General features: G+C 53.5%; 1 protein-coding gene across 2 annotated transcripts; it reads left to right on the forward strand.

Moving 5' to 3' along the window:
* Positions 1 to 225: 225 nt before the first annotated feature.
* Positions 226 to 5,847, forward strand: LOC106149831. Of its 2 annotated transcripts, none has more exons than XM_013520227.1 (3): positions 226 to 1,032; positions 3,544 to 3,835; positions 4,164 to 5,847. In XM_013520227.1, the coding sequence occupies exons 1-3, from the start codon at positions 939 to 941 to the stop codon at positions 4,396 to 4,398; spliced, it is 621 nt and encodes a 206-aa protein (XP_013375681.1). In that variant the 5' UTR covers positions 226 to 938; the 3' UTR covers positions 4,399 to 5,847. The 2 variants fall into 2 exon arrangements, 1 of the variants encoding a protein (XP_013375681.1); XR_001236258.1 differs by lacking the exon at positions 226 to 1,032 and adding an exon at positions 3,012 to 3,414.
* Positions 5,848 to 20,823: the final 14,976 nt, after the last annotated feature.

The following is a 20,823-nucleotide window of genomic DNA, read 5'->3' on the forward strand; positions in this document are numbered from 1 at the left end:
AAGGGCCTTGGGGCACGGGAAGGGGCAATTCCCTGTTAGGAAGGGGACAGGCCTTGTCACCTTCCTTCCTTCCCTTTCTTCCTTTCTTTCCTTTCTTCTCTCTTTCCCTCTCTTTTCTTTCTTTCTTTCCTTTCTTTCCTTTCTTCCTGTCTTTTTGAGACAGGGTTTCACTGTGTCCTTCAGGCTGGGCTTGAACTCACTTTGTAGCCCAAGCTGGCCTTGAACTTGCAGCGATCCTCCTGCCTCAGCCTCCTGAATGCTGGGATTACAGGCGTGTGCCACCACATCCGGCCGCCTCATTTCTCTAGCCACAGTTTGCTAGGCTGTCTCCAGGGCTGTGCAGTGCGAGCTGCAGGCTGAGCACAGCAGATCCAGCCTTGGCCTCAGTCCCGCAGTGTCAGAAAGGCTGCAAGGTGGTTGCCAAGTCCCGCGCCGTCCTCTAGTACAGGTCTGTCCCCAGCAGGAACCTGTGTGCCAGCCGCCCCATGAGAGCCCTGTGAGAAAGCTGCTCCCCCTCTCTGGCATCACAGCTAACATAGGACCCAGGTGCGGTGCCGGGTTGCCTCTGGTGGGGACTCCAGCCTGGACACCACCTGGAGCAGAACCCTGTCCTCCGGGTGCTGCATTCAGGGCCTTGGCCTCTCCTTGCTCCGGAGTCATGTGGGTGCCCGCTGTGTATCTGAGAGAAGTGAAAGTGCCCTGCCTCTTGGTGTGGGGAGGAGCTTTCCCTCCCCTGCGCCCTTGGAGGAGCAGGGGCAGCTGGGTGAGCTAGGAAGGGAGGAGGAGGCCACACGCTGCTGGGCGTGGGGCGGCGGCTCCCAGGCCGGGCAGCCGGAATCCGGCTGCTGGTGAGAGTCAGAGGCCAGGAGTGGTAGCGTGGGTCACAAAACCGAAACGGAGCAGCTAGAGAGGATGAGGACGGTCCGGGTCTCCGGAGGATGGGGATGAGCTGTGAATGGGCCACTGGATATGGCGAGCATGCAGTGTCTCCTGGAGAGATGGTTAGGGTGGGCTTCCTGCAGCTTCCATCAGGTAAATGTTCTGGTTTTCACGGCCGGAAGTGGACTTTGTGAAAGGCCTGGCCGGGGGCTTGGGTTGGAGGGAAAAGCAGAAGTGCAGGCCCTGAATGTGGGCAGGGATGCGAGGGCGCGGGAGGGCCAAGGGCCAAGTGTGAAGACTCGGAACACAAGTGCGTGTGAGGAGGTGGTGTGCAAGGGCCCAGTGGAGAACAATCCCCGGGAGATCCAGCTTTGAGGCCCTGGGGCACAGGGAGATGGGGCCCCAGGACATCATCAGAAAAAAGGAAAGCTGAGAGGCCGAATTCAGACTCACTGACACAGCAGAAGTGTGTGCAAGCCCTCAAGTCTCCCCGTGTAACCAATCAGCTTGCTTAACGCCTTTCCATATCTGCCGCAGATTTGCATTTAGAAATAAAACTTACGGGTCCTCGAGTCCCGCCTGAGTGACCCTCCAGTCCTGTCCTGTTCTCAGGTTCTATCCTTCTGAACAGGGTCCTGACCAGCGAGCGGGAAGCAGATTCCCAGCGGTCTGCTCTATAGAGATGTACAGTCGGTGGTGATCTGTCTTTTGCTTTATTTGCTCGTGTGGGACACAGATGTGACACTTCGAAGTGCTTCAGCCACTTTGTGACCATGGGGATAAACGCCACAGGCAAAGTACACACAGCCACAAGGGGAGGGGGCTGGATGACAACCTTGCAGCTGCCCTACCTACCCAAACGCCTGCTTGTTATGCTATAAAAACAAACCCTCAGTGTGCTCAGGTTTCTAGGGCATCTCGTCAAAGCAATCTAATTTCTAATGTATTTCTGCTCCAGAATCTCTGCTCACCTGATAGCTCTTCTATGTCCGTCTCTCAGATTTACTGCTTTTCCACCAGCTGGTGATCGGGCCGCTGCGGCAGCTGTGGCTTCTCCCAGCGCTCTCTTGGGTGAGCGACCTCTCTGGACTGGGCCCGGTTTGTGACCTGGGGTTGACCTTGCCACACTGAGCCCGGAACAGCAGGTCTGTGCACGGGACGGCTTTGCGTCGCCTCACTGCGTCCAAAGCTGTTTCCGCAGTGAGGTTCACGAAGCGCATGCGCAGTGCGGGGGCGCCTCAGCAACCTCTTCAGACCCCCGGGCGTGGCGCGTGAGCTCCAGCAGTGCAGAGCGCATCCCTGCTGTCTGCTTCCCCGGGTGCCCACGGTGCTGTAGCAGGAAGCAGCCGGATGGAGAGCTGTGTGGTCCGCAGCGTGGACGGTGCGATGCAGCGTCCCTGGCTCCTGTCTGGTTCCAGCAGCGGTTCCATGTTCCGCACAGATTTGCCTGAGTGCAAGCGCACCCCTGGGTGTGAGGCTTCCAGCAGTTCATTCCGCAGTGGGCGAGGAGCAGGGCTGCCTTGGTGCTGGCCATGCTTTGCGGTGACGCAGCCTTTTCCTGCAGCCGTGTCACACGCGGGCGTGGATGTGGGGGCCGGGCTGGTTAAGTTTCCCTCCAGGATTTCATTAAATCGCTTGTTTCCCACATCCTTTGCAAGCAAGAGTCCCGAACCTCAGGGTTTGTCTAGTCCCAGTGACCGAAGGCGACACAGACACCCGCATCTCCTCGCGGACGCCAGCGCCTTCTAGACAGAGCCGGTACCCAAGTGGGCCGAGAGCCGCGTGGGTTCTCACGAGCCACAGTCGCTGCCGACGCTGTTCCCGGGGGGCGGCAGAGCGGCCTCAAGGGTGGCTTCCATGAGCTGTCCGAGCGCTCTCCCCAGCTCTGCTGGCCTCGGAAGGCCGACTTGGGGCCTCTTCTCCGCTGCCTGTTGGTGCCGAGCGCCGGGCTGCACATCCTGCTCCTTCGCTGCCTGCTCTGGACATGGGGTCAGGGACGGTGTCCTCGGCCCGGCTCTCCGGCAAGGAGCAGGGGCAGTGCAGGCTGCCCGTGTGCCCTGCGTGTGTGTGCCCTGCACGTGTGTGCACTGCAGGTTTGTGCCCTGCACGTGTGTGCACTGTGGGTGTGTGCCCTGCGAGTGTGTGCACTGCAGGTGTGTGCCCTGCGCTTGTGTGCATGTGTGTGTGTGCCCTGCGCGTGTCTGCACTGCGTTTGCGATGCTCACACCTGGCCTCGTGGCTCATTGCCCTCCGGCCACCCTTCCTGCTCTGCGCTTGGCTTCAGCGCAGCCCTTCTTTCAGCGCCTTTTCCTCGTTCCCCGGCGCTGCTGCTCCTCCTCATCCTGGTCCGCCTGGTGCGCGCTGGGTCAGCAGCCAGGTTTGGAGTACTGTTTGTTTCTTGCAAGTTTCCAAGCCACCTCGAGGGACGTGCGCTGTGCGCCGCAGCACCCGGCTGAATTCTGCTCGAGGAGGGACCATGCGTACAGGCCAAAGCAGCGCCTTCCCGTTTCGTTTCTTCCACAGTCTCGGCTCCAGGTAGCACGGTGCGAGCATCCCGCCTCTTTGGCAGGATCTCAGTTTTCTTCTGAACTTTCGCAATCTTTTCTCATACACTGCTCGGGCTTGGTCAGAGGGCTTCCCGAGATTTCCCTGGACTCTCTCCAGGTCTCCTTTTAACACGGAATCCACGGCGAAGGTCACACTGTGGCTCAGACCCTGGAGCGGCTTTTCAGCGGTGTGGGCAGTTCCTCTGCAAGAGTCAAAAACTCACGAAAGCAGCACCAAGATCCGGGTCGCCTGGACTTCAAAGCCCCGCCCAGCCTCCGGGAACTGGAGCCTGGCGCAGTCCGGCTGCCCCAGCGGGTGCGGCTCCTGAGCTCTGCTCCTGCAGGCCGCTCCGCCTCCTCCGCCTGGCGCTGCTGGGGCTGGGCGGCGCAAGAGGAGCCCGTCCCGCAAGGTAGGCGGCGTTTGGCCTCGGTCTGAGCGATGATCCCGGGATCTGACCAGCGTCCTGGGGTGGGGCGCACGGTTCCCCGGTCCCGGCCACCAGGACTGCTTTTAAACAGCAAGTTCACTAGCAATAAAAGCCAGATCTACGCACCTTTCAGGTACATATACTACGCAAAGGCAGACACACCTCAAGGACTTTCGAATTGTTCACTGTAACAGGATTTCATCTCTAATTTAAGGAAAATGTAGTGTTTAGCAACATGTATAGACATCGTTTACCTGTGAAATGGGTCGCAGGCGTAGATGAGTGAATACAAGTCTTCGTCCTTTCACAGACCTGTCCACAGAGGAAGTCAACGCGCTGCACCGTCTCCCGCCGAGCCACTAAATCACCGCCTATTGACAGAGGCGAGGTTTCTTATCCATTTCCGCGTGCCGAGGCGGAGAGGGTTTCCTGGCCTACACTCTCCACATGAGGAAGCAGCTCATATGCACAAGAAAACAATGCCAAGTTTTAAAGATCCGTTTTTTCTCTGTGCCAAAGCAAGGCTGCCGAGTTGCAGATACTGATGCCCACAGCTGTATCCTGGATGCCCGAGTTAGGGCTGGGGTGCAGCTCAGGGGTGCGGCATTGCCCAGCATGCACCACGCCTTGGGTTCCACCCCCAGCACCCCAATAAGAGGATTAAAACAGTACTTAGCTTCTATTACTGGCTTCTAAAGTGCCAGGGCCCTGGTGCAAAGGCATGAACAACTCGTTGTTACTGTTTTATAAGGAGCCCTCTCTCCTGGAGCTTTGGCATAGTGGCACAGGCCTGTAACCTCAGCACTCTGGGAGGCTGAAGCAGGAAGATCTCAGGTTCAAACTCAGCCTGTGAAACTTGGCAACTAAGTGAGATCCTATTTAAAATAAAAAAAGACTGGGGATGTAGCTCAGGGCAGAGGGCCTGGGTTCAACCCCAGTATCACAAAAAAGAAATTATGTGGGTTCTAAATCATAGTATCTAAGATATATGAAAAAAGTGGGTTAAATAAGCTAGTTCATGGGCCACATTTGTATTTTACAACCTCTGGCTTAGTTCATAGAGTTTCGCATTTTACTAGAAAATAAGATAATTTTAAGTTTATGAAAACCTTTTTTTCCTTTTTGTAGTACTAAGGATTGAATCCTGGGCTGTTGTCATGAAAACTTTTGTCAGTGTAAAAGTGCTATGTGAAGCTGGGCATGGTGGCCCATGCCATGATGACACCAGCTACTAGGGAGGCTGAGGCACGAGCACTGCAAGTTTGGTTCTAGCCTGAGCAATTCAGTGAGTAAATCTCAAAATAAAAGATGAAAAGGCTGGAGATGAGGTAGCATGGCCCTGGGTTTGACCCCTGGTCCAGCAAAAACAAACAAAACCAAGCCAAGTGAAAACAAAACACAAAGATATCCAAACTATACTACGCAAAAGACAAACTGAACAATCTACTGTATGTAGTAAAACTGTATTGGAAATATAAATGTGTACATATATGTGAACCTATGTTGATCTGAGTATTTTTTAATTGGAATTGATTTTAATGGATAAAGTTATACTATATTACCAATGAATTTATAGTGCATTAGTCATAATGCATTTATATGTTAATGATTATTACAGATTATACATGTTACATACCCATTTAAAGTTCATCAAATTGAATGAGATCTTTCCCCAGTACATATGAAGTTCAAATTTGCACGTGCATTTTGGAGGCCCCCGTAGCAGAGGGAAAATTCTAGTTTAGGGGGAGTTGAGGCAAAGGAGAATGAGTCAGTGATAGATGCCACCGTCCCTGTATTGATCAGAGGACAATCATAGCTCATTCTGCCCTATTGGGAGTTCCAGCTCTTATCTCGGGAAGAATTCTTGAAGCTGTTCACTCTGGAGCTTAATACTGTGTTGGATAATCTGCTTGTTTTCTCTCATCAAGCAATGAGACGACTATAATCTGGCTTCTCATATGAATTAGTTTCCAGGGAGAGAATGTGAAGGTCACAGGAATCGTTTGACGGCTCTGTGTTTTCAATTTTTTTTTTTTTTTTGGTTTTTCTCCGGTACCGGGAACCGAACTCACGACCTTGCGCATGCCAGGCAGGCGCTTTTGCCGCTGAGCTAAATCCCCAGCCCCTCAATTTTTTTTATTTATGGGGGAGTTGAGACAAGGTCTCCCCTGTGCAGTTCAGGCTGGGTTTGAACCCACAATGTAGCCCAGGCTGGCCTTGAACTCATGGATCCTCCTGCCTCAGCCTCCCGAATGCTGGGATTACAAATGTGCACCACTATGCCTGGCTTTGTTTTAGACAGATTCCTGCCAGGTAGACTATGCTGGCCTCAAACTCAAAAGCCTTACTCACATGTAGGCTTGGTGAGCAGGTGCATGGATAATCAGAGGCTCGGGACCACCATGCTGGGGACCAGTTGTGAGGAGGATCACGGTGAGCAGATACTCCCTGGGCCCTCGAGCTGCCCTAAGTATTGCTCCCACTTCGCCCCCTGTCGCAGGCTGACAGAGCTTAGGGCTGTAAGGCCCGCGGGAAGAGCCGGCCGGGCAGGGGGCAGGCCAGGACCTGGGTGGCACGGAGATGGTCAGGTCCCCTCCTGGATGACGGGGATCCCTGCCCGCAGGCGTTTCCAACACTGTCGGGAAGAACGGACCGACGGTGGAAACGGGAGAATAATACGCGCCAGTCCAAGGTGCCTGGCAAGATTGTGTCCCCAGAGTGCATATGTTGGAAACTTAGTCCCCAGGGCAGTGTAACCCTGTGGGACAGTTAGGAGGGATCATGTCCCGAGGGCTGGCGCACAGGCAGCGCCTAGCTCTCCTTGCGTCGGGAGCAGGCAGAGGACTGAGGCCTCTGGGGGATCGTGTTCGCACCCCTCTTCACCAGTGGCATCTCTGCGTCTTTTCCGAGGTGGGCAGGAGCCGCTGGGCCAGGCCCAGGCTCGAGCTCCAGCAACTGCGCGGACCCCAAGGGAGTCGGGCAGGAGCGGCGCACAGCGGCCTGGGAGCCGACCCGGACCCGGGCCGAGCCTCCTGCCGTCCCCGGCTGTGCCTAACCCAGACCCCCGTCTTCCCCACCGCGGACTACGCCTGGGCGTTTTCCTCCCCAGGACCTAAAGAGCAGCCGTGACCCTGCCGCCTGCTCCCTGTTATCCGCGCTCGGAGCCGGCTGATCCATGCGGCGCGGGCCTCGGGACCCTGTCCCACCGCTCCCGGGACCCGCCAGGGCTGAGCGCCCAGAGCGCTGTGCCCACCGGGACAGGCACCAGCGAGAACGCGGAGCCCCGCTGGGCTCCCTGGGCTCCCTGGGCCGGCCGCAACTACAGGATTGCGGTTCCGTGGACTGTCCCGCCACCCCGTGGCCGGCACCATCAGCGCAGCAGGACAGATTTCGGCCTCCCTGAGGGGCCAAGGACAGGAACGGTGCTCCCACGGTGGGTGGCGTGGGCACGCCTAGCTCTGTGGGCCCGAGGTCTTCGGTTTAGGGTGGAAGGTGCCAAATGAGAGCATTTACTGAGATAAAAAGAAAATAAGAGAATCTTTTACTGAAAAGAAAAAAAGAAAGAAAAAGTATAAGAATCAACAGAATTTTAGCCAGGCATTGTGGCACACGCCTGTAATCCCAGCACTCAGGAGGCTGAAGCAGGAGGATCACTGTCAGTCTGAAGCCAGCCTGAGTTACCAGTGAATTCAAGGCTAGTCTGAATTACTGAGTGGGGGCCTATCTCAAAAGAAAAAAATAACTCACAGGGTTGTAAATAGTCAACGATGTGACAAAGGCCAGTGGAATTTTCTGGATGAATCAAATTAAAAGCTTGACTTTTCCTGGATTTGATTGCATTTCCTTAAGCTAAAAACCCCACAGACTGTGGATCTTTGCCCACTACGAGAAGGTCTGCCCCAGTGAAGCAGGCGACCTCCCTGTTGGACGAGGGCGACAGCCCCCCTTCTGTCACACCGTGGATGCCTCTCCAGGGAGAAGGGCTGGGCTCTCGCTCGTGTCCCTCTTGTTTACTGAGACCTCCACCGGGCGACCTTGACCCTGTGGTTGAGGAGAAGCGTGTTATTTAATCTTCTGCACAGAGCGCCACTCGCTCTCAGGAATGGGGCAGTGGGATTTGGGGTGCTAGTGGGCTGCCTGGGTCTGTAGCCTACTCTACAGGGCCCAGCTGTGTGACTTGGGCAAGTTGCTTACACCCCTCTCCCTTCCTTCCCCTCCCCTCCTCTCTGCTCCCCTCCCCTCCCCTCCTGTCCCCTCCCCTCCCTTCCCCTCCTCTCCCCTCCCTTCCCCGTCCCTCCCCTTCTTTTCTGATGAGGGAAGGCTCAGGATCAGGGGTCCTCAAGCTCTGCAGTCACGAAGCTCACACTCTTGCGTTGCCTGTGGCCACCGCTGCCCCTTCAGCTGTGCAGACCTGAAGTGCGACCGCACCTTCGAGACCCACCTGGGCTATGTTGTGAGGTCAAGGACACCTTAGCAAGATATGTCTCAAAAACAGACAAAATAAAAGGAGAAACAACCCAGAAAGACCAAGTATCAGTGTCCTCTTAGAGTTTTCTAGCTTTTAAAACTAATTTTTCCCTTGGAATTTGAGAAAATCAAATAAAACTCCCCCATTATTTTTGTCACCATTAAATTACAATGTTTATGTAATATTTTGGATTTTTTATAGACTTATGAAATGTTGGGGGCTATCTAAAATAGTGAGGCTGAGGGCCATGTGCAGCCTGGGCCCCAGCAGCAGGCGGACCTGGGAGGGCATGGGTTCGAGCCCTGCTGAGATCCTGTTTTGAGATGAGGTGGGGCTATAGCTTAGTCTGCAGGTCATGGGTTCAGTTCCCAGTTCTACAGAAACATGGTAGGGCTGGTCATTGCCAAAGCTGGGTGACTGGTTGTGAGGATTTAGTACTTAGTCTTTGCTTTTTGCATATTTGAAAATTGATGCAATAAAAAGAAAATACAAAATAAATTTAAAAAATACAACAATGACTGCAATTTGCTTCAAAGCAATGTGGAGGCCATAACTGTGTGCTAGGAATGCTTGTAACTGTCAGTGAGGCATAGGATCGTGGTCATTATAAAGATTTCAAACACATAGCACAAAGCCAAGAGAGTAACACAGTTTAAGTAATATTGGATTGGGTCCTTTCTAAGCTCTTGTTAACATTTATTTTTTATTTTTTCTTGATAACATTTTAACACTGAAGAGGAAGAACGAAATCTGAGTAGTCCAAGGGTAACTGGCTCCTTCTTACAAAATGAAACTGACTCTTCTCACAGTTTTACTATATATTGGCTATATTTTTTCTTTTCTGCTTTCTTTTCTCATTTCTTTTCAGTACTGGGGATTGAACACAGCACCGTCACACTGAACTACATCCCCAGACCTTTTTTAATTTTTACTTTGCTTTTTTTTTTTGTTTATTTGTTTTTGTTTTTTGGTCTTTTTGAGACAAGGTCTAGCTATGCAGTTCAGGCTGGACTTGAGCTTACTTTGTAGCCCAGGCTGGTCCTGAATTTGCAATGATCCTCCTGCCTCAGCCTCCTGGTTGCTGGGATTATAGGCATGCTCTACCACGCCCAGCACTCAGTTTTTACTTTGCAACAGGGTCTTATTAAATTGCTAAATTGGCCAGGTTGGGTTTGAATTTTTGATCCTTCTGCCTCGGTCTCCCAAGTGCTGGGCTCACAGAGGAGCACCACCATGCCTGGCTCTTGGGCTGCGCCTTCAGTACTAACTGCACCAAATCCTTTCTCCCCAGCCGGTGTCTCTCTAATCTGCCTTTCGGTTTACCAACATCAACTGCTCACTGTCCCCTCGAGTTTTGTCATCTTCTTTATTCAGAAAGTATAAGGCAGATGGGCCTGGGGGCGCAGGCCTGTAATCCCAGCACTTAGGAGGCTGAGTCCAGAGGATTGTGGGTTCAAGGCCAGCCTCAGGTACATAGTGAGACCCAGATATAGATAAGCAAAATAAATCACCTCAAGCCAAAAATTTTAAACATCGATGTTGGCAAATCTGGTCTGTGGGCCAAATCAAGTCCTTGTTCTGTTTGCATAAGACTCATAAACTAAGATGTTTTCATGTATGTAAATGATTGGGAAAATAAGAATATTTCAAGATATAAAAATTATGTGACTATCACTCAGGAGGCTGAGGCAAGAGGGTATGAGTTTCAGGCCAGCCTGGGCTGTATTGTGAATTCAAGTTGGGCCCAAACTACATACATAGTAAGACTCCATCTCATAAAAATGACAACAAAAAATGGTGTGAAAGCTGGGGGTGGTGACACGAACCTGTAACCCCATGAGGCTGAGACAGGAGGATCACAAGTTCCAGACCAACCTGGGAAATTTAGCAAGATCTTGTCTCAGAATAGAAAATTTAAAATAAAGGCCTAGGGTTATAGCACACTGTGAAGGCCCGGGGCCCAATCCCCAATACTGAAAAACAAAGTGAAATTCAAATTTTCAGAACTAAGGTATGTGGCTCATCTAAGGAAAGCTGCAAGGAGGGAGCAGAGTGGGCCCAAGAGAGAAGCCATGGGAGTTACAACCAGAAGTGCCACAGAAGTGGAGCCACATGGCGCTCACAACTTACCACAGATTGCCTTGGATGCTGCACATGGAACTACAGGACTTAATGTTTGCCCTGCTGGATTCTGGACTTCTTTTGGTCCCAATGCTTTGTATCCCCTATTGGTACTTTTGGAATGATAATGTTTATCTTGTCTATTGCATGCTGGCAGTGTTTAACTTTTCCTTTGTACAGGGGCTCACAGCTAAGAGTTTGCCTTACATCTTGGAAGAGACTTAGGACTTGGACTTTTCATCACTGCTGTTAAGATTGTGGCAACTCTTAGAGATGGACTAAATGCCTTTTGTATAAAGGGGTGTGCATGAATCTTTGGGGGGCCAGAGGCAGAATGTTATGGTTTGTGTCTGGATGTCCCCCTAAAGCCTTGTGCAGTTGGGCAAACTTATAGAGGTTGTGATTGATCCATGGTCCAGTGCTGTGATTCTGGGTGTGAGTGCTACCTCCGCCCCGGAGCGGGCAGCCTGCATACAGTATAAGGGAGGGAAAGAGGCTTGCCTTCCCTGCTCCTCCCCCTTTTGCTCTGGCTGTGTTTGCCGTCTCCTGGCCACCAGGAACTGTTGTTCCCCTGCCACGCCACTCTGCCTTGGAACCAGCTGATTAGGGACTGAAACCTCCACAAACTGAACCAAATAAACCTTTCCCTCTTTAATTTTGGGCGTTGGGCATTTTGTCTCAGCAAGGAGAGAAAAGTAACCAAGACAGTGACGAAGGGGATAGGCAGAACAGGGTCCCTGGGGAAGGCAGGTGGGCATCGATGTCACGGAGGCCTGGGGCAGAGATCATCTTCGGTAGGGGGCACTCTGCAGATGACAGGCCGAGCCCTGGGCAGCGTCAGGAGATGACAGTAAACTGATTGAGGGCCAGGGAACAAGTGACAGAGGCTGCAGTAGGGGAAGGGGGGAAAGCCCAGGTGTACTTTGGAAGCAGAACTGACTGACAGGGACCGAGAACAGACTTGAGGTGGGAGTGGAAGAGAGAGAAGTCAGGGGTGAAAGACACTGTGGAGGTTTCTGACTTTGTCCCCCATCTGCAGGGGGCCGTGACGGGCCTGGCCGGGAAGGTGGCACAGCCGGAGCTCGGGAGGGACACGCAACCAGCATCACATGGGCCCAGGGCTAATGCTGGGGGTAGAGAAGCACGCTGTTCCCAGGGCGGTGGTTGGAAGAGCAGAGCTTGAGGGCTGGAGTCTGCTCCCGCCTCAGGGAGCCCAAGCCTGGAGCAAGGACAGCGCAGTGAGGCGCAGGCCCGGCTCTGTTATGAGGCGCTGAGGTAATAGTCCTGCACTGTATGCACCGAATGACAAGTTATTTGTGTTGCATACAAATGAATTCACTCAGCCAAATTCGTCCTGAGTGGGAAAAGAACAGGCCGGAATCACAGGCAGCATTGCTCCCGAGCCATCATCCACGCCTCCCTCCCCAGCGACCTCAGCCCACGTAGCAATTTTGGGGATTTTGGTGATTCTGATTTTTTATTACTTCACCAGCAAGTGGGTGCTGTCAGAATCCGAGTTGATTTTACATGTGACCAGCACTCATCATAAATATCCTGGCAGAAGAGTAAAGCCTCCGGGATATACCATTTAGAAGCTTCTGTGCCGGGCATGGCAGTTTAGGCTCGTAATCCCAGCACTCTGGGAGGCTGAGGCAGGAGGATGGAAAGACTGAGCCCAGCATAAGCACTTTAGCTACTTAGCAAGATCCTGTCTCCAATCAAAGAATTTAAAAAGGGCGGGGATGTAGCTTCATGCAAAGGTCTTGGGTTCAATCCCCAGTGCCACAAAAACAAAACAAAACACCCCAACCTTTTCGTAATTTAATATTCTGTAGTTTTGAGTGGAAAGCAGGAAGAAATCCTGCTCGAAGCTGGGTATAGTCTACCGACAGGGCTCCACTTTCTCCGAGTCCGGTGAATAGAGAGACGCCCAGAACCCTGCCGCCCGCCCTTCTGGATTAGGTCAGTGCTGGGGGAAAGCCGCTAGGGAAATGAAAAGGGTCCTGTGTGACACAGGTATCCGGCAAAGGCATCAGGACTCTCAGCCACCGCGGCAGAGTGAAGGACTAAAGCCAGGACATGGAGAGCTTCCGGAAGGAAAGCAACCTCCAAACCGCCTGCTGCCATGGCAACGGCGCTCGGGCTGACGCAAGGGTCCAGGCAGCTGGATGCAGACGCCGGGCTGGGCCCGGGCAGCGCCCACGGCGAGGGAAAATGCTCGCTAATCGTGTGACACAGCTGGCCACAGCTGGTAGCCGTCAGAAGTGGGAAAAGTGAGTAAGCGTGCTTTACTTCTGCACAATGTCTTTCTCCCGATGTTAACACACGCTTTGTACTGTTCATTCGATCCCCGAGCACCACGCTGAGGCGTGGTCACTGGTTTATGGGCGATCGGTCAATGACTCGTGACTCATGAACTGCGCCAACCGAACCTTCCGCAGCACCTGGCTTCCGAGCCAGCCGTCACTTACCCGCCCCCCAAAGTCTCCTTCAACAAAACTTCTCTAACCTTGTATGTTGGCTTGTTTTGTTTCATTTTGTTTTTGAGATGGGGGTCTCACAGTGTTGCCCAGGTTGGCCTTGAAATCCTGTGCTGAAGTGATCCTCCTGTCTCAGCCTCCCAGGTAGCGGGGAGCACAGTGGCGGCCCCCTGCCCGCCCCCTTCCTCCCTCCTCCAGTGACTGCTCTCGAATGCGGAAGGCTGGTTTTGATGCCACGTATAAGAAAAATCATGCAGTACTTTTACTTCTGCTGGCTGTTTCAGGCAGCACACTGCCGTCCACGGTCATCCACGTTGTCACGGATGGCAGGGTCGACACCCCTCATGCCCCCTTCCTCGCTGTCATCACCGAGGAGTGAACCCAGCGTCCCAGGCCTGTCAGCGCTCTCCTGAGCCATACTTCCAGCACGTTTTATTTTGAGACAGGGTCTTGCTAAATTGCCCAGGCTGGCCTCAAAGCTGCCAGCGCCTTGCCTCAGCTTCCTAGCAGATGGGATTACAAGATGCACCACCACGCCCAGCTCTCTGCCCCCCTCCCCCGTCCATAATTATTATCATAATGATTTACAAGAAAAAAGTGCTCTTTTCAGGTAACTGTTAAATAAACTGCGTATCTGGCCACAGGGAAGACCCCGAGCCTGAGCCGCGCGGGTGACTGCGGAGTCCCCGGCTTTCTTCCAGCAGCGGTCAATGAGGTGTTTGGAACGCGGAGGACTGGGCTCCCCAGGCCGGAGGCTGAGCTCCCGCCATACCCCCGCGGGGAGCCCCAGGCAGCCGCTCCCCGTCGTCCCTCGCCCAGCCCTCGGAGCCCCCCTTGCTCCTCCCCCGGGTGGGGTCCAAATCCACTCCTGCCTGTGTCCTGTTGTGCACAGGCTGCGCATGCGCTGCGTGGAGATGAACGGGGCTGCAGGCTGAAGCGCCCCTCTTGCCCTCTCACTGTTCTCGCCAGGGTTGAGGGCAAGAGAAGGTTTTGCCTTAAGGAGTGCCATGTGCCTGTGGGAAGGTCTGGGTACCATGGCCAGCGGCCATCCCAGGGCTCTAGCCACCACCCACTGGCTCTTAGGCTGCCTGACATTGTCTGATAAACAGTAGGAATCTGGTCTCACTCAAACTTGCAGTGATCCTCCTGCCTCAGGCTCCTGAGTGCTGGGATTACAGGTGAGCACCACTGAGCCCAGCATCCAGCTCTCCTTTTTAAAGGCTGCATAATATTCCACTGTATATGTTTACACATATGTACACCTTTATGCAGTCACATGTGATGGATCCTCTGGTGGTTTCTGTGTCTTGGCTACTGTGAATAATGCCGCCATGAGAGTGGGAGTGCAGATGTGTCTTTGAGATCCTGATTCTACTTTCCCTGAGACCAGCCTGAGCAGCAGTTTGTCTGGATGTACTCTCTCACGCTCTTCAAAAGGTCCCAGGTTCTTTCCACTGACTCCTACTACTGCTACCTTTGAAGGAGGGAAGGTAGAACTTTTACAAAATCTGATAGAAAATAGGTAGCCAGCTGTGGTGGCACACGCCTGTGATCTCAGCCTGCAGGAGGCTGAGGCAGGAGGACTGCCACGAGGTTGAGGTCAGCCTGGACTACACAGCGGGACCTTGTCTCAAACAACCAACCAAACAATAAAATAAAGATACATTGCATTAAAAGCCCCATGTCAGGCTGGGAGTGTACCTCCAGGGTAGAGCACCTGCCTGGAGGGCATGCAGTTCCGTTTACCTCCAGCACTGCAGCAGCAGCAGCCCTGAGTGTGAGCCCCAGGCATGGCATCCCTGTGTATGCTAAGTGCCTGCGCCAGTACTGCTTACTTAGTGCTTAGCCTGCGCCCCGCGTGGCTTCAAACTCACGACGCGCAGAGTCACGAGGCCCTCCATCGAGCCTCTCAGGCAGGTGCCACCCGCAAGCTCCGTGTTTCCCAGCGGGCACCCCGAGGCCTCATCTTAGCCCAAGTCCCAGAGCAGCCGCGGGGACTCAGTTCCCGCCCCACTAGGGGCGGCCGTGAGGGGTCCGTGTGCGCAGCCCCGAAGGTGCCGCCTCGCTTAAGGACTATCTCGAGTTTTCCCTCCGTGACGGCGGCCCCGCCCCCGGCCCTGCCGCTGGGTCCACGCGGGCGGAGCTGAGCTCCGGGCGCTGGTCCTCTGCCGGTCGCCCCACATGCTCCCAGAGCGACTGACCTTCCCAGCGCAAACCGCCTCGGATTGAACGGCGCGTACACGCTCAGTCTGCTTCCGACCCCTTCCCTGTGCCGCCCGTGCACGCGAGTAACAAGAGCTGCGCGTTTCCTCCCGTTCCTTTGGTTTAGTTCCCCCAGGTCCCCGGCACCGAAGCCAAGACGGTCGCGGAGTCCTCTCCCCGCCCAGGGCCGGACCGCGGAGATCCGGCTGCCCACGGTCCCTGTGGCTGCCCCACGGGGCACGTGCCGGACACGCTGAATTTCAAACCACAAGAAAGCACTTGGGTGACAGAGGTGACCCCCAAGTTAGGCACTGGTCAAATCCAGTTTAATAATAAGCCCCTCTCCCCGTATGGACTGGGGTTGTTCCAGGGCCCTGCTTGCTCTTGGTCTCCACTGAGGTCAAGGGGAGTTCAGCCCCCGGGTTGCCCACGGTCCCTTCCAGGCCGGGCCTCGCCTCTCTCTCTGCTTGGAGTCTGGTTGCCTGCGGTCCAGGGCCCAGGGTCCAGGGTCGGGTGCTCGCCGGGGTAGCTGTGCTGGCTCCAGCCCTCCTGGGAGCCTGGGCTCTCCAGACTCCCTCCTCTCTCCCTGGCCCTGCCTCAGGGTGCAGCCTTCCTCCTGCCCGCCTTTCTTCCTCCACCGCGCCTCTGACCAGGCCCTGCCCTGTCTGCCTCGGCGGTCACAGCGGATCCATGCTGCAGGAGCTCGTGTCAGTCACGGAGCGGGGGTGACTGCCCCAGGGCCGACCAGCAAGCTCGTGACTGCAGCAGGTCAGAGGCTCAGGGAAGGTCTGGCTAGCAGCTCTCCAAGTGGGGCGGCCAGGCCTGCAGCTCCAGGCTCCTGGGAACTGGTCAGACACGGTCACTGTAAACCTCAGACTGTGACTCACAGGCCCTGGGAGCTGGGCCAGGACTTTAGTCAGCCCCGTACAGAAAGCCCAAGAGTGCCCCTGGCTCACAGCTACTGACCTCGGTCAGCGGCCTCTGGCTGGGGGACAAAGCCAGACTGCTGTCGATTTTTTTCTCTTGAGATAAGGTTTGCTATCTTGCCCCAAGGCTGCTCTGGAAATTCTGGGCTCAAGGGAACCTCCTGCTTCAGCCTCCCAAGTAGCTGGGACACAGGCTAACATCATGGCATCTGGCTACTACTTGTTTCGGTACAGTCAGGAGTTCAGCATAAGCCCACATGGTGGTGCACACATGTAATCCCAGCAGCCAGGGGGGCTAAGGCAGGGGGCCTGAAAGTTCAAGCCCAGCCTATGCCACTTAATGACTTAGTGAGACCCTGATCAAGATGAAAAATAAAAAAGGCCTGAGGGTGTGGCTCAGTACAAAGGCTTCGGATTTCATCTCCAATATTTGAATAAAATAAAATCATATAAAATAAAATCTCAGGATATTCCTTACATTTTCAAGTGGTTTGGAAAAATCAAAAGAAGAATAATATTTTAGGACATGTAAAAATTGCTTTTAATTCAAATTGCAATGTCTACAAAGAAAATTTTTTGTGTATTATTTTGGAGATAGAGTTACATTATATAGCCTAGGATGACCTTGAACTCGGGCAACCTTCCTGCTTCAGCCTCCTGGAGTGTTAGTATTATACGTGTTCACCTCCACTCCCATGTTGTTCACTGTCTTAATAATGGTTTTTTCATGCATGCATTTATTTATGCATACAGTCTTTTTTCCCATAATTCACCTGCACACAGCCCGGTCACCAAGACATCATCTGTGATCACCAGTTGCCATGGTGGCACCAGGCGCTGGGAAGCCAGCTCTCTCCTCTGGTGCCTGATCTTTCCAAGGTCTCGGCAGTTCTTCCTTATGGGCTGGTTGGCCTTCCTGTAAGGAGGCACATTTAGGGTTCTCTGTGTTCTCCTCCCCGCATTTATATCGGATCTTCCCTTTGGCTGGAACTGGCCTTTTCAGAGGTTTAAATAAACCTATCAGTACTTTTAAAAATTGGAGGGTTTCCGTTGGCAACCAATTGATTTAGCTGAACTCAACGGAGCAGAGTTGGCGCCCCCTGGTGGCCGTTGTCAGCTGCGATTTCAATGTGCAGGGCGAGCTGGGGGTCCCCGCAGGGAGCAGCTCCAGGTGCATCCTGGTAGGCGGCCCTCGCTGTCCTTGGGAGTCCATCACTTGTGAGGAACATAGCAGTGACTGGAAAACTCTGAAGCTCAAAGGGTACCAATCCTTCCAGGCGTGGTGGCGCATGCCTGCAATCCCAGCCCTCTGGGAGGCCAAGGAGAGCGAATTAGCAAGACCCTGTCCCAAAAAGTAAAGGTTGGGAATGTAGCTCGGTGCAAAGGTCCTGGGCTCAGTCCCAGCGCTGGGGGACGAAGAGTACCGATCTTTGCAAGTAGCCTGTGCAGAGGGTCTTCATGTTCTGAATCCTGGGCCAGAGTTGATTTTTCAGAAGAGAAAACAGGCCCTAGACCCACACAGCACAGAAGTTTGTTTAGGACGCAGGTTCGGCTGGTGACAGAGCGCAGTTCTTCCAGGAGACACAGCGAAGAGCGACTCCATCGCGCAGGGCCGGCGATCCTACTAGACCGCCTAGGACGCAGGTCTCGCCGCTGGGAGAAGCGTGGGTCCTCTCACCTGGAAGGAGATTTCTGGGAATCAGGGGGCACTGGCTCTTTGCGGTTGTGAAAGGAGCCGAAACACTCAGAAATCTTCCTTATGTAGCTTGACGGAGTGAAAGGCGTTAGCGCAGGGACGGAGCGGCTTGCTCCTGCCTCCGGCCCGCCGGCGCAGCCAGGAAGGCCTCTGCGGGCATTTGTCCCCCAGCGCTTCTTTTTGGGGGTGCGGGCATGGAATCCAGGGCCTTGCACTTGCTAGGCAGGCGCTCTACCATCAGGCCGCACCCCAGCCCCCAGAATGTCCTGATGATAGACTTTTACAGCAAACCTACATTTTCTATAAAAGCTCAGACCCAGGCATTTCAGGCCCAGCATGTTTTGCGGCCTGCACTGCGCCTGCTCAGCTGTATTCAGAGGCGAGGAAGCAGCCAGGGACAACATCCGGGGCAGGGTCCCTTCCCACCGTGCTTTGCGTGCACACAGCCCCCGGCTCCCGGCCGTGGACAGGAGTGCTTAGACCCCCGCTGGGCATCGCAGCAGGTCCGGGGTGTGTCCACGGGAGCAGCCGCATTTGCTATTTGCCTCCTGCCCGTCTCATGAGTGTGAAGCAGAACGCATGGAAAAGGAGACCTCCCTCAGAAAATGCAGAACTCTTTCCCAGCCTGACCCGATCGCGGTGAAGACCGCTGCTTATGTCAACACTCAGTCGCTCTGTTTTCTCCCTATGAAGTTGACACAGTGTTTCTCTAATTTATCTCCACGAACTAATTTGCTATAGAAGATGTATTTAGTGTTGCTGAGACTCCTGAGGAGACTCTTCCTCCAATAGTTTTGGTCTTTTGGGTGTATGTGTGTGTCTTTTTGAGACAGGGTCTTGCTATGCAATTCAGACTGGCCTTGAACTCATTTCGTAGTCCAGGATAACCTCAGACTTGAAGCAATCCTCCTGCCTCAGCCTCCTGAGTGATGTGATCACAGGTGTGTGCCACCGTGGCCAGCCTTTAGTCCATGTTTTTTGTTTGTTTCCTGCATTTTCTTTGTTTGTTTTGAGACAGGGTCCTGCTGTGTAGTCCAGGTTGTCCTCAAACTCACAGTGATTCTCTTGCCTCAGCCTCCTGAGAGCTGGGATTACGGGTGTGTACCACCAAGCCCAGTCTACACTCCCTATTCTTAAATAATTTTCGTGGTGCTGAGACATAGACACACAGTCACAGTAAAGTCAGATGCCCATGGGGAGGTTACTTATTAATACCTATGTGAGAATTGGTCAGGCATGTGGCAAAAATAATGGAACCTGGGTATGTTCTTCTGCTACCAAAATAAATTCCAGTTGGTTCAAATACTTAAGTGTAGGCATAAGGTATGCATAGTGTGAAAATATGGGGTGAGTATATATTATTTTATAATCTGGGTGTTGAAAGAGTCCCTTTAGAGGCCTCAGAAGCCCCAAAGGAGAGGATCTCATGAAAACAAAAGGCATCTTTGTGATGGAATCAGCGGCACATGCAATCAGAGCGGGGTGGTTATTCTGAGTGTACGTGGTGTGCAGGGAGGTATGCAGCTAACAAAACTGAGCAGAAAATAACAGTAAGAGAAAAGTGGTCACAGCTCACAGAGTACAACTTGCCCACTGATTTTCAGGTCCTGCACAGATGCTAAGAGAACAGCCTGAAACCAGCTGAAACCCATTCCCGAGGCCGGGTTAGTGTCGCCTCGGCTTCTTGGATCCTTTGCCCTTGGACCTGACCCAATCTCGGCACTGATCCAGTCACCGCTCCTGTGCTTTCTGAAACCCCTTGCACAGACTCTGAGGGTGGTGGGGCTGAGTGCTGTTCCCTTAGGCAGCGGGTCCGGCTGAGGCCTGAGCAAAGGCTGCCCCGAACAGGCTGGCCGAAGCTATCCTGACAACCAGTCCTGCGGGAGAGGATGCTGCACCAGTGAGGGTCCCAGAGCCCAGCAGGACTCGGGTGCCCACCTGGCCATGAGCCCAGGGAACGCCAGGGGCTTGCAGATGGTGACGGTCGTGGATGTCCTGGTCCATGAGCGACCAGGCAGAGGAGAAGGCTGAGGGCAGGAGGAGCAGAGCCGGCCGGGATGGACAGGCCGGTGTCCAGGGCGCAAGGCCCCCAGAGCTCAGTCAGTCATAGCAAGTAGATTTACTTGGGAGGGTTCTTGATGTTTTTAGCTTGAGGCATTGGAGGTTGAACCCAAGGCCTTCGCACTGAACAACGGGGCCATTTTTTTTTCTTTTTTAAAACAAGGTCTCACTATGTAGTTCAGCTGGCTTTGAACTTACTATATAGGCCTTGAACTCAGGGGTTATCCTCTTACCTCACTCTCCCATGTGCTGGAATTATAATTATAGATGCTTCACCATGTCTGGCTTCATTCAAAACCTTTCTTAAACAAAAATAGAATTAATTTTTTTTTTTTTTTACATACCTGAGGGATTGCTAAATTGTCAGGGCTGGCTCAAATTTGTGATCCTCCTGCCTCAGCCTCCAGATGCTGGGAAGAACACTCATTATATCAAGTGATTGGCCTTGAATTTGTAGCAATCATCCTGCCTCAGCCTCCCAAGTTCAGGGATTACAGGCATGTGGCACCACACCCAGCTCTACATAAACTCTTATCCGTGCTTCAAAACCCACCCCAAGCTCAACTCCCTGTAAAACCTTCCATGATCAATGCTCTCTGAGCAGATTTGGAGCATTCATGGCTATCAAACTGCTGCTGAACGAAATAACTGTTTACACATCTGTGGAGCTCCATCACGCTCTGGGTGAAAACCACATGCCCTGCGGCCACCTTAGTATCATCATTCCCCGTGGGTCCAGTCGGTGCTCACAGAGTAGAGCAACCTCACCTTGTGAACCTTGCCCAGCGCAAGGTGCCTGGCTTCTCAGCCCGGACTCCCTGGCCTTGAGTCCTGCTAGGTGGTGGCCTGTGAATCTGAACCCATCCTTGGCCTCTCCGGGGTTGTTTCCTTCTCTCTTCCGTCCTAACAGGAGTTGATCATAGAGCTGTGATGAGGAGCTTAGACTGAAGCACACAGTACACGCGCAGGGTTTTAATGACTTTCTACTGAGCAATCAGAGCCTGGACATAGAT

This window comes from Chinchilla lanigera, unplaced genomic scaffold (genome assembly GCF_000276665.1).
Source record: "Chinchilla lanigera isolate Chin_1 unplaced genomic scaffold, ChiLan1.0 scaffold00005, whole genome shotgun sequence".
In the NCBI taxonomy this organism is placed as follows: domain Eukaryota; kingdom Metazoa; phylum Chordata; class Mammalia; order Rodentia; family Chinchillidae; genus Chinchilla; species Chinchilla lanigera.